General features: G+C 41.5%; 1 protein-coding gene across 4 annotated transcripts in view; it reads right to left on the bottom strand.

Annotated features, from left to right (window-relative positions):
- tspan12 (tetraspanin 12) overlaps nt 1-14072 on the bottom strand; it is a 63755-nt gene that overhangs the window by 30764 nt on the left and 18919 nt on the right. For 3 of the 4 annotated variants that reach the window (XM_055650844.1, XM_055650845.1, XM_055650842.1), the window contains exons 2-6: nt 13638-13813; nt 12709-12826; nt 10238-10320; nt 4875-5010; nt 3784-3858 (exon numbers count right to left, since the gene is read on the bottom strand). In XM_055650844.1, the coding sequence (XP_055506819.1) occupies nt 3784-3858; nt 4875-5010; nt 10238-10320; nt 12709-12774 (360 nt within the window). In that variant the 5' untranslated portion in view covers nt 12775-12826; nt 13638-13813. Of the gene's footprint in view, nt 1-3783; nt 3859-4874; nt 5011-10237; nt 10321-12708; nt 12827-13402; nt 13497-13637; nt 13814-14072 lie in introns of all 4 variants that reach the window. The other variant, XM_055650843.1, reaches the window with a different exon arrangement.

Here is a 14072-nt window from a genome sequence, read left to right as displayed (position 1 = left end):
ACGCACAGTTTGAGGTTAAAAACAGCACCCAGACACGTGCACTACTGCCATCTCCCAGTGACCAGTCGCTCAGGCTGTCCGCAGCCAGAGTTAAAAAGGCCTTTGCCGGCATCAATCCACGCAAAGCTGCAGGGCCGGAAAACATTCCTGGATCCGTTTTAAGAGACTGCGCCGAGCAACTGAAAGATGTCTTCACAGACATTTTTTAACATCTCACTCAGCCAGGCAGTAGTGCCCAACTGTCTTAAGAGTGCCACCATTGTCCCTGTCCCGAAGAAACCAAACCCAGCCTGCCATAATGACTTTCGACCAGTGGCTCTAACACCCATAGTAATGAAGTGTTTTGAGCGACTGGTTATGCAGAATATCAAAAATAGTCTACCTGCCGACCTAGACCCACTGCAGTTCGCCTACAGAGCCAACCGATCCACAGAGGACGCAGTCTCAACAACACTGAACCTCGTACTCACACCTTGATCGGAAAAATACTTATGCCAGGATCCTCTTCATAGACTTCAGCTCTGCTTTTAATACAATCATTCTGCAGCAGCTGGTGGAGAAGTTGGAGCTATTGGGGGTTGATGCTGGCACATGCAACTGGGTCCTGAACTTTCTATCGCAACAACAGCAGACAGTCAGGGTGGGCAGTAGGACATCAAAAACCATAGCCGTGAGCACTGGCTCACCCCAAGGCTGTGCCCTAAGGCCCCTGCTGTTTAGTCTGCTTACACACGACTGTACTGCTAGACTCAACAACAACTTCATCAACAAGTTCGCTGATGACACAACAGTGGTGGGTCTCATCAGTGACAATGATGAATCGGCGTACAGGATGGAGGTGGAGCTGCTCACAGGATGGTGCAAATCCCACAACCTCATTCTCAACGTGGGAAAAACTAAGGAGATGGTGGTTGACTTCAGGAGGGCGGGAAAACAACACCATACACCTCTGCACATCGATGGAGCTGATGTGGAAAGGGTCAGCAGCGTGAAGTTCCTAGGACTCCACCTGTCAGATGACCTGACGTCCACGGCCAACACCACAGCTCTGGTCAAGAGAGCCCAGCAGCGACTACACCCTCTCCGAAGACTACGGAAAGCAGGTCTCCCCACTACACACCTACGAACATTTTATAGGGGGACTGTCGAGAGCACATTGACCTACGGCATCACTTCCTGGTTCGGGAGCTGCAAGGCATACGGACGGCACCAACTAGACAGGATAGTGAAGACCGCCAGCAGGATTATTGGTGCTCCACTCCCTTTCCTGCTGGACATATACAGGAAGAGATGTATCAGCAGAGTCATCGCCATCATCAAAGATCCCTACCACCCATCGCATCACATATTCTCCATCCTGCCATCTGGGAAGAGGTACAGGAGCATTAGCTGCAAAACCAGCAGGATGCTCCTCAGCTTCTTCCCGCAGGCTATAAGACTGATAAACAGACTTTGCCCCCCCTGCCAAAGTATCGCGCACCAACCACCAACCTGGACACACTGCAGCAGAGCCACTATCGTGCCGCTGCCGATCGGAACGCTTGTTGATGTTTAGTAGAGAGTAGAGTGTTTAATTTGTTCATGATATGTATTTTTATTTCTATTTATTTTTTACTACACACTGAATGGACACTGGTTGAGCAACGTTTTTTTGTTTTCTCTGGGTATGCGAGTACTCAGGAAAATTACAATAAACATATACTATACTAGGCCGATTAGCTTAGTTTCTTGGCATCAGGTTTGGCACATATATTGTAGGCTAAAGGGCATGTTCCTGTGCTGTACCTTTCTGTCTTCTACATTTGCACCGACGTACCCCATCAACTGCACCTCAAGCCTACAATAACACTTAAACTATCACATCTACATAACTGACCTACCAACAATCCTCATCAACCAAATCAAATATAAATGTACTCTGTCATGCCTACATACTGCTGTACGTCTATCACCCACCATGTTTAACAGGCATTTAGAGAAGTATGTAAATAGGAAGGGAATAGAGGGATACAGGCCACGTGTTGATGGATGGAATTAATTAGATTGGTAACATGATCAGTACAGCAACAAAAAAAAAAAAAAGGTAATTTGAGTGCTGTACTGTTCTTTGTTTTGTGCGTTGTTTAATCAGGTCAACAATTATACAACTATGACAGGTACAGTCTCAGAACAACAGCCCACGAGGGGAAAAGCAAGACCAGGTGGCCTTATCACCATGAGATTCCATCCCATCAGTGGCACCAAATGCAGAGCCAAAGCCACCTTCCCTGTCCAATTTCTCTCAACCAAATTACTGCTAACCCATTATATCTTCAGAATTACAGGCTATGTGGCACAAGTATACATCTCTTATTTTCACCCACACCTATTCTCATCTCAAAACTATCCTTCATATCTTTCTCCTTTCAGATACCCCATAGCTGACCAGATGATAAAACAGTGAGGATAAAGAAACATCACCACACAATGCACCGTCTCCATCAGCTCCATTACTAGCTTTATGCACATTGTTTGGGGTCAGGTGCGAAGTGGAATCCACACTGGGCAAGTGAACAGGCACAAATGGCTCCCAATCAGGTAAAAGAGAAAGGGCAATGTTTACTTTAGCTTCCTGGAGGATTGAGCGGTCGTGAATGTTTAGATGGCAGGGATGCATATTCAGCCTTTGCCCTTGCCAGTTCATGGCTGTGAAGAGCAGAGTTCAAAAAGGTTCCAGGTTGTCACGTTAATCTAGTAAACAGTCCTCCAGTGGATGACCAGGACAATCCCAGGGGATAGAGGCTCCACCAAGAGCAGATATCCAGCTGACCCACACTTCCCCGGTCTAGATCTACAAATCCATTGTTGATAGCTACATGCAACCTGGGCCTAACTTGGATCACCCTGCGTGGAGCCCCAGCCTTGGGCATGGAATCAGGTGATGAGACCCATAAAACCCTTGTTCTGAAACACTGACAGATTCCATGCCCAGCTTTGCTCCACTTCCGTCAAACCTTTCAAGGTTTTGGGGTGCTTTTTGTTGCTCCTAATAATCAAAAGAATTTTTAATTTGTGTTTTTTTTTTTTTAAATTGTGGCTAATAAACTGCACGCTTGAAAATTATATCAAATACAAATTGGAAAGATGCGATTTATCCTATTCTTACCCTTTTGTGAAGCCAGAAAATCACCAATAAAATGAAGATTATCATCTTCAATAAAATGAAGAATTTATCATCTTCAATAAAACTAAGATTTTAATCATCTGCATGATATCAATGAATATTCATGGATGGTCAAATGGTCATATCTAGCAGATGGCCTGTGCGCAGATTTTTCCAGGGTAAACCGTAAACCGTTTTTTTTTTTTCTCCAGAGATGCCACCCGTCCTGCAGAGATATTCCAGCATTTTGGGCCTATCTTCAATGTAAACATTTTCACTACTCTTCACAAACTGACTGATTCACCACTGGAACCACAGCAAGGTCACGTCTTCAGTGATAGAAGGGTTTCGGCCCATAATGTCACCCTTTCCTTCCATCCAGGGATGCTGCCTTTCCCGCTGAGTTACTCCAGCTTTTTCTGTCTATCTTTGGTGTAAATCAGCATCTGCAGTTCCTTCCTACACATCTTCAGTGTTCTGATATAGGGGTAACCAAGGTGGATATGTCAACCATTCACCACAGGCATTTTAGCAAGATTTAGCCCAAGCATTTTTCTTTTCTTTTTTTAATATAAAACATAATGGCACTACAGGAATCTAAGTATTAATATAAAGTTTTGAAATAATAAATTGGAACTCACCAAATAGTCCTGATCATAGTTCCATACTCCACAGGCAAGTTCCACACAGAAAATTATCAGCAGGATAGCAAAATACTAGAAAAGCACAACATTGATCATTTTTGAAGCAATTCATGTGGCTGAATTTATATTTATTAAATATCTTAGACCATCCATCTTTCATTGCGAATTAGTCAATAAAATTCCACACAACTTATTTCACTTTAAAATCTTCAACATTTCTTCATTCAATTTGTTGCTTGGGTCCAACTAATACAAAACAAAAATCCTTGTATTTTTGCAGAGGCTCTCTCAATCTCCGGATCTTGCAATGCACTTTAAAGGCAATTAAGTACTTCAAGTGTAGCCACTAATGTAATCTAGGAAGCATGGCAACGTAATTGTGCAAAGCAAGCTCTCCACAGAAAGTAGCAACATAAATTTCAATTGTATAATTAATGGTGTTAAAATTATTAAGAACTATAATTGACCCTTTGTTGATCTAATTTCTTCAGGCGGTGAGTTGTTATAGAGTTTCAATACATCAATTTAATGTTGTCCTTAATTGTCCTTTGTCCCCTCCCAATGTAATTTTGCTTTCCCTCATGGATTCTCATTAACTATTTTGTCACTCTCCCGACTCTCAGTATGAAGATGGGTATCAACCCGAAATGTCACATATTCCTTTTGTCCAGAGATGCTGCCTGTCCTGCAGAGATATTCCAGCATTTTGGGCCTATCTTCAATACCAGCATCTGCAGTTTCTCCCTCTACATTACTCCCTTGCATTTCCACTGTTTGCTTCTCATTATTTTAGTCACATTGATTACAGAAATACTGTGTTCGTTTGTCATGTTGTCAAGATGACCAAAGTAATCACTGCACAATTATTAAGTTGCCCTTCCAGCAACACTTTAGGCAAAGATTTGTAAACTCAAACCATCCATCAAAAGTGTAATTAATAGGATATGGTGCAATATATATTGCAAAGTCTATGTTAGTTACTCTTCCCAAATTGGGGAATAAGTATGGAAAATTCTAACATTCAGGCAAGAGGCATTTGCACATTCATTCATCTGAATTGGATTATCTTTTGCTGAAAGCATACTCACCCAAGCAAGGAGCAATGGATTTCCCTTTACCGCCCCACAGCAGCCCAAGATCCCAACCATTATTAAAAAACAGCACACAGTGACCATTAAGGGATGGATCACTGGAAAATACGTCAGAATGAATGCTTCTTCCAGCCTGCAGAAGAATACCAAATTTACATTAACAGCATTCAAACTAAAAGTTACTTGTGAATAATAATAATAGCAACAAATTAGTTTGGAGGATGTGGAATCGGTATGGGTAGAGCTGCGAAACAATAAGGGGCAGAAAACGCTGGTGGGTGTTGTGTACAGGCCACCTAACAGTAGTAGTGAAGTTGGGGATGGCATCAAACAGGAAATTGGAAATGCTTGCGACAAAGGCAAAGCAGTTATAATGGGTGACTTCAATCTACATATAGATTGGGTGAATCAAACTGGCAGGGGTGCTGAGGAAGAGGATTTCTTGGAATGTATGCGGGATAGTTATCTAAACCAACATGTAGAGGAACCAACGAGAGAGCTGGCTATTTTAGACTGGGTATTGAGTAATGAGGAAGGGTTAGTTAGTAGTCTTGTTGTGCGTGGCCCCTTGGGCAAGAGTGACCATAATATGATTGAGTTCTTCATTAGGATGGAGAGTGACATTGTTAATTCAGAAACAATGGTTTTGAACTTAAAGAAAGGTAACTTTGAGGGTATGAGACGTGAATTGGCCAAGATTGACTGGCAATTAATTCTAAAAGGGTTGACGGTGGATATGCAATGGAAGGCATTTAAAGACTGCATGGATGAACTACAAAAATTGTTCATCCCAGTTTGGCAAAAGAATAAATCAGGGAAGGTAGTGCATCCATGGATAACAAGGGAAATCAGGGATAGTATCAAAGCAAAGGATGATGCGTACAAACTAGCCAGAAAAAGCAGCATACCGGAGGACTGGGAGAAATTCAGAGACCAGCAGAGGAGGACGAAGGGCTTAATTAGAAAAGGAAAAATGGATTATGAAAGAAAACTGGCAGTGAACATAAAAACTGACTGCAAAAGTTTTTATAGATATGTGAAAAGAAAGAGATTAGTTAAAACAAATGTAGGTCCCTTGCAGTCAGAAACAGGCGAGTTGATCATGGGGAACCAGGATATGGCGGACCAATTGAATAACTACTTTGGTTCCATCTTCACTAAGGAAGACATAAATGATCTGCCGGAAATAGCAGGGGCCCGCGGGTCAAAGGAGGTGGAGGAATTGAGTGAAATCCAGGTTAGTCGGGAAGTGGTGTTGGGTAAATTGAATGGATTAAAGGCCGATAAATCCCCAGGGCCAGATAGGCTGCATCCCAGAGTACTTAAGGAAGTAGCTCCAGAAATAGTGGATGCATTAGTAATAATCTTTCAAAACTCTTTAGATTCTGGAGTAGTTCCAGAGGATTGGCGGGTAGCAAACGTAACCCCACTTTTTAAGAAGGGAGGGAGAGAGAAAACGGGGAATTACAGACCAGTTAGCCTAACATCGGTAGTGGGGAAACTGCTAGAGTCAGTTATTAAAGATGGGATAGCAGCACATTTGGAAAGTGGTGAAATCATTGGACAAAGTCAGCATGGATTTACGAAAGGTAAATCATGTCTGACGAATCTTATAGAATTTTTCGAGGATGTAACTAGTAGCGTGGATAGGGGAGAACCAGTGGATGTGGTGTATCTGGACTTCCAGAAAGCTTTCGACAAGGTCCCACATAAGAGATTAGTATACAAACTTAAAGCACATGGCATTGGGGGTTCAGTATTGATGTGGATAGAGAACTGGCTGGCAAACAGGAAGCAAAGAGTAGGAGTAAACGGGTCCTTTTCACAATGGCAGGCAGTGACTAGTGGGGTACCGCAAGGCTCAGTACTGGGACCCCAGCTATTTACAATATATATTAATGATCTGGATGAGGGAATTGAAGGCAATATCTCCAAGTTTGCGGATGACACTAAGCTGGGGGGCAGTGTTAGGTGTGAGGAGGATGCTAGGAGACTGCAAGGTGACTTGGATAGGCTGGGTGAGTGGGCAAATGTTTGGCAGATGCAGTTTAATGTGGATAAATGTGAGGTTATCCATTTTGGTGGCAAAAACGGGAAAGCAGATTATTATCTAAACGGTGGCCAATTGGGAAAGGGGGAGATGCAGCGAGACCTGGGTGTCATGGTACACCAGTCATTGAAGGTAGGCATGCAGGTGCAGCAGGCAGTAAAGAAAGCGAATGGCATGTTGGCTTTCATAGCAAGAGGATTTGAGTATAGGAGCAGGAAGGTTCTACTGCAGTTGTATAGGGTCTTGGTGAGACCACACCTGGAGTATTGCGTGCAGTTTTGGTCTCCAAATCTGAGGAAGGACATTATTGCCAAAGAGGGAGTGCAGAGAAGGTTCACCAGACTGATTCCTGGGATGTCAGGACTGTCTTATGAAGAAAGACTGGATAGACTTGGTTTATACTCTCTAGAATTTAGGAGATTGAGAGGGGATCTTATAGAAACTTACAAAATTCTTAAGGGGTTGGACAGGCTAGATGCAGGAAGATTGTTCCCGATGTTGGGGAAGTCCAGGACAAGGGGTCACAGCTTAAGGATAAGGGGGAAATCCTTTAAAACCGAGATGAGGAGAACTTTTTTCACACAGAGAGTGGTGAATCTCTGGAACTCTCTGCCACAGAGGGTAGTTGAGGCCAGTTCATTGGCTATATTTAAGAGGGAGTTAGATGTGGCCCTTGTGGCCAAGGGGATCAGAGGGTATGGAGAGAAGGCAGGTACGGGATACTAAGTTGGATGATCAGCCATGATCATATTAAATGGCGGTGCAGGCTCGAAGGGCCGAATGGCCTACTCCTGCACCTAATTTCTATGTTTCTAAATCCTTTTGCACCAATAACTTCCTACAACTGCATTGCACCTTGTATTTCGAAGACTCAATGATCATAAGTGATAGGAGTAGAATTAAGAATAGAATAGTAGAATATAGAATAGTTTCTTTATTGTCATTGTAACATGAACCATGTACAACAAAATTTAAAAATGTCAGCCAGCAGTGCACCATTCAAACATTTCTAAAAGCTAACGATACATACAAGATAAAATATTAAAAAAAGATAAACAACTAAAATAAATATCATGAGAATAGCACGCATAAACACCCAGCCCTACATCCTTCTGTCGATTTCACAGTGTACCACAGTCCCTTAGTCTGTATCGCCCCTGCGTTCCTTGGCGGCTACATTTAGTGCCTTTATAGCAGTGGGGTAAAAACTGTTTTTAAGTCTGTTTGTCCTTGTCCTTGTAGATCTGTACCGTCTGCCTGACGGCAACAGTTCAAACAGGGAGTGTCCGGGGTGGGAAATGTCCTTTAAAATACTCTGGGATTTTTTGATGCAGCGGGAACTGTGCAAGTCCTCCAAGGTAAGGAGAGGGCAGCCGACAATCCTCTGGGCGTTGTCAATGGCCCTCTGGAGCGCTTTCCTCCGAGCCGCTGTGCAGCTGGTGTACCACACGCATACACAGTATGTTAGGATGCTCTCAATGGAGCACCGATAAAAGGACAGCAGCAATCTCTGAGTGATGTTATTCTTCCTGAGCACCCTCAGGAAGTGCAGTCTCTGCTGGACCTTTTTCAGCAGCGCAGAGGTGTTCACGCTCCACGTCAGGTCCTCCTCAATATGGATTCCCAAGAAGCGGAAATCCGCCACCCTCTCCACACAGTCCCCTCTGATAATTAATGGTACCATGTCCGTTTTATTCTTCCTGAAGTCTATTATTATTTCCTTTGTCTTTAAGGTGTTGAGGAGCAGGTTATTTTCTCCACACCACACTGTCAGCTGCTCCGCCTCATCCCGGTAGGCATACTCGTCCCCCCCGGAGATGAGTCCCACCACCGTAGTGTCATCTGTAAATTTGATGAGCCATTCGGCCCATCAAGTCTACGCCACCATTCAACCATGGCTGATCTATCTCTCCTAACCCCATTCTTCTGCCTTCTCCCCATAACCTCTGACACCTATACTAATCGAGAATATATCTATCTCAGTCTTAAAAATATCCACTGACTTGGTCTCCACAACCTTCTGTGGCAAAGAATTCCACAGATTCATCTCCTTCTGACTAAAGAAATTTCTCCTCATCTCCTTCCTAAAAGAACATCCATTAATTCTGAGGCCATGACCTCTCGTCCTAGACTCTCCCACTAGTGGAAATATCTTCTCCACATCCACTCTATCCAAGTCTTTCACTATTTTATATATTTCAATGAGATCCCCCCCTCATTGTTCTAAACTAGAGCGAGTACAGGCCCACTGCTGACAAACACTCATCATAGGTTAACCAATGGTAGACACAAGATGCTGGAGTTGACTGAAGAAGGGTCTCGATCCGAAAAGTCACCCATTCCTTCTCTCCAGAGATGTTGCCCGTCCCGCTGAGTTACTCGGGCATTTAGTGTCTAAGAAAATAATTTCTTCTACACAATGTTTTGTGACCACAATTTTTACATGCAAACTAACCTCAATGTTGACATGATTTCTTACACATTCTGGATTTTTATTAGTGATGTGTTGAAATCAATACAAGATTTTATAGATGAGAAGACAGAAAATTACCTTCAGAGAACCATCTACAATTTAAATCAATGCAGGTAATTAAGGTTTTAGATGTAGTCAAGACACAGTATAAAATGCCTCTAACTTTGGTGTAGCCAATAACAATGCGTTATACAATTCTAGTTTAATTAATTAAATTGGGTTTAGTTTTATTAATCCCACAACATATTTATTTTCATCCTTGCTTTTGCTCATTTTCTCTCCCACCCTTCTCTGAAATTTCTCCAAGGGCATCCATTTCTGTTTTACAGAATACTGATAATTTGGTGCAATATTTATTGTATATTTTGTTGCATTAGTACAACTCTAAAAGCTGGGGGGGGGGGGGGGGGGGGGGGGGAATAATTTATTCTGTTTCTGGTGCATGGCAATTAAACTCTTAACAACTCTGAAGAGTCTCCATGCACACCAACACCTTGTGCTAGTGGTCATGTTTAACTGAAGTCTAAATAAGCTCATTGAAGTGGGCTTCAAGTTATTTTATCATGCGCAAACTGGCAGAGGGATCCCATTGTAGACCCATTATGAGAGAAAACCTCATACAAAATGTATTCGTAAATTTATTCGACAGATTTTATTTAAACTCCAGATTTTATGTAAAATCTTATTAATCCTATATTGACAGGAATTCGTTAAGAAGCAAAGCCCGCTGTTGTCAAAAGATGGTTCTGAACGTGTCTACCACATTATAGCCATTCACCTTTAACTCTTTGTTTTTTTTTTTTTTAAACGGTTTTCCAGTAACTGCTTCATACATACCTGGTTTCTGTTGTTAACACAAGTACATTATTCAGGTAATCTCTCATCCATGCAGACACACCCAGAACACAGAGTGACATCAGCTGTAAAATATGCACACCTTTTATTTACTGGCCTGTAAGCAAATATTTAAAACTGCATATTTTCTTTTCTAAATTTCCTTTTGCTGAACTGGTTTCCCATTAATATTTTTATCAGTTCGCCTGAACAAATGGCTCTAATTTACTAAAATGTAGGTGTGAGTACATGTGAATTAATGTGTTTGCTAAATAGTGAAATTCAACGTTTCATCAAGACCATTTGTTTTTAATTTTTTAATTATTGTGTAACATCATCTGCCTACAACGGCAAAATATTTTATGCTTCTCTCAACATTATCCTAAAAGGGCTGATCACATAAGAACCGTTTTAATTTTATTTTTTCTGACACCGATGCAACTCTGCATGGACCTACTGTTACTAAAATTAAAAAGACAAGACACAAATAAACATGCATCATATTTGTAACAAAACCAACTATAGACATCGGACTGGATTATGCATGCATCAGCCTGCTATCTGCAGAGTATCACTTTTACCAATCCTATCCTGCCTGCTGTGGCCATCCCACAATGTTGAGCAGACAGTGGCAACTCAAACCCAGAGGCACCACAACTCAAATTGCCCTTAAGCTTACTGCTTAAATGTTCTTTGACCAGTTTATAAATGTCAATATATGCAAGTAAAGTAAGATACCTTAAATAATCTACACAAACTACAAAAACAATTAAGTAAAATAATGAAAAATGAACCTCTTGCCTGCACATTCCTGTTTAATAAAGGAATGGTAAACCTATTCATTTTTGCACTAGCCGTCCATGTCTTAAAGCTAATGAGTGTTTTTTTTGGGTGCCTGGACTGGGACAAGCTGTACAGCAGGTGCACCAGCTTTGGATCACGAGCTAAGTTTTGACTCCTACATTTCAATAAGCAGTCACAGAATTCAAGAGGCAAGCTGTCCTAGAAATTGCAGTCAGCCACGGGTTCTTTATTGAACCATCAGTTGTAATAGAAACATAGAAAATAGGTGCAGGAGGAGGCCATTCGGCCCTTCGAGCCTGCACCGCCATTCATTGTGATCATGGCTGATCATCCCCTATCAATAACCCATGACCGCCTTCTCCCCATATCCCTCGACTCCACTAGCCCCTAGAGCTCTATCTAACTCTCTCTTAAATCCACCCAGTGACTTGGCCTCCACTGCCCTCTGTGGCAGGGAATTCCATAAATTCCATAGATCTACAATTCCATTGTAGATCAGCATGTCCAGCCCCTTGATAAATCGCACACATTTTGTATGCCAACTATGACCAATAACTCTGCATGCAAACACCCATTTGAAGTTTGAAAAAAAGATCCTACTAGTGCCTATTACCCTTTTATTTTAAATGCACAATTACAATCCCAATCATTTTTAGGGATTTCTATGTATATGTACAACTGCCTACATAGATTTGCACAGAACGAGCATCACAGAAGCAGATAATTCAACCCAAACTGTTTCTACCAGAGTTAATGATTCGCACAAGAATCCACCCACACATCATTGACCCAACCTTTTAGCTATCTACTATTTTGTTCTCTTCAGCATTTTGATCTAGTTTCCACTTACACACTTCTGACTTCTCCCATGGCCAAATGAAGAAAAGTAGATAAATCCAGGAAAAACATTTCCACAGTGTAGTGCAATTTATGTTACCCAAGTTGCCATTTGGCTCAAATGGGGTGAAGAAGAACAAAGAGAATGATGAGTATTATAGTGGGAAATGACACAGAGGAGGAGAACAAAGAAAAATCTAAATTGGGAATATCGCACTCCTCATCAATAAGGCTGTTTAAACAAGCAAAAGATATAGACTATTTATATACATTGAGAAATTCAATTCCACAATCTATATTGCCTTTTGTTCAGAAACTTGAAAGTCTTTACATAGTTGGGGGAATATTTTCTTTGTAACATTTTCTCAATTTTATTATTTTCTTTTTTCCCCAAAAACTCACACCTTGCAAATTCATATCTAACCCATTCTTATAATTTGAGGATTAACAACATTGCACATTATTTTACTCCAAATTACATAAAGTTCCATATTTCTGACTTCTCCCATGGCCAAATGAAGAATTGACTATGACTATCGAGATTTTATAAAAAATTTAACCAGAGAGCAAGTAACAAAAGTATGCTGACACTGCACATAGAGCGATCAATAGATAAAAATTACCAGGAACAAACTTATTTTTCAGCCACATCCAAAGTCCAAGTAAAAATCGATTACTTCAACATTGGTGGAACAGGCTTTCGTAACTTTGTTCAGCACGAAAACCTATCCAGTTTTACAGAGGAAATCCAATTCATTAGAGTCGATGACAACTGTAGTCTATGAACCGTGTGCCGAAACAAACGCGTATCTAGTTTATTTAATCGTACTCACCCAAAAGAGAAAATTCAAAGCATAAAGCGAGCAGCGTAGACATTTCACGGAATCTTCCCTTGCCATTCTAGCTGAACCTCAAAGGTTGACCCCATCATCCTGTTTCACACCCCGTCATCTTAAAATAGAAAGCAAAACCATGACTGCGTGAAATCGTCGATAATGCTTCAATTCTAATTTCAGAATTGTTCTGGTTGTAAATCCAATTCTATTATCATTGCGCTGGGTTGTTTGCGGGTTCTTGTACTTTCGAAGCGTGGAATTGAGAATAATGTACATGAATGTAAACGGATTCGCACGCTTCAGTTCGCTTACAGAACAACTATGACTGGCCAGTTAGGAACGTTATGCTGCTTCAAAGTGATGGGAGTTTTACAATTGGTTACAGCTATGTGAACTGTTTGAAAGATGAAACAACATTAGGCCTCGTTGTATTGGTCGAGACCGAGTTAACAGCGAGCTGTCAATTTAATCCAACACAACTTCCACTGTGCAGAAAGTTCTAAATGAACACACAGGTCTGGAATTCTAAATAACTTCATTCTAAATAAAACATGCCTTTAGACTATTTTATACACACAAGGATATAAATTACTAGTAGAATATAATATTAGTGAGAATGAACCAAAAGCGTTTATCAGTCAATTGGAAATCAATGCATTGAAAATTAAAATGCAAAAGTTTAAGAACTGACCATTCTTTCTGTGTTTCACCAATCCATTTCACTCTGCGGAATCATTCGGTCACTCTTGCCTAATTCCAAATGTTTTCATTCTTTGCTAACTTTCCTGATAAAATGAAATGTTACCATTGGTCGATTCGTCCAATTGCCCTGCAATCTCACCAGGATGATTAACCCGTAACCCAGAGAGCACGGTAATAAATAACCTCTGCCACTGTCCGCTCGGACAGCTCTATTGCTTGTTTACCTGGGACAAACATCGCGTACGAACACTGCTACTGAGATGCAGAAAGAGAGGAATGTCCGACGAAAGGTCCCGACCCGAAACGGCGCTCATCCATGTCCTCCACAGATGCTGCCTGTCCCGTTGAGCGTTTTATCTTCCACGCAAGATTCCAGCATCTGTAGTTCCTTGCGTCTACTCTATAGGGAAATACAAAAAAAACGTTTGGCTTGTTACTTTTAATAAATAGGTACACAAAAAAGCTGGAGAAACTCAGCGGGTGCAGCAGCATCTGGAGACTGGAGTCTGAAGAAGGGTTTCGGCCCGAAACGTTGCCTATTTCCTTCGCTCCATAGATGCTGCTGCACCCGCTGAGTTTCTCCAGCTTTTTTGTGTACCTTCGATTTTCCAGCATCTGCAGTTCCTTCTTAAACACTTTTAATCAATATCCAAGTCACC

This window comes from Leucoraja erinacea, chromosome 19 (genome assembly GCF_028641065.1).
Source record: "Leucoraja erinacea ecotype New England chromosome 19, Leri_hhj_1, whole genome shotgun sequence".
NCBI classification, from domain to species: domain Eukaryota; kingdom Metazoa; phylum Chordata; class Chondrichthyes; order Rajiformes; family Rajidae; genus Leucoraja; species Leucoraja erinaceus.
The sequence above is the reverse complement of the archived record's forward strand: the minus strand, read 5'-3'. Positions and strand labels throughout refer to the sequence as shown.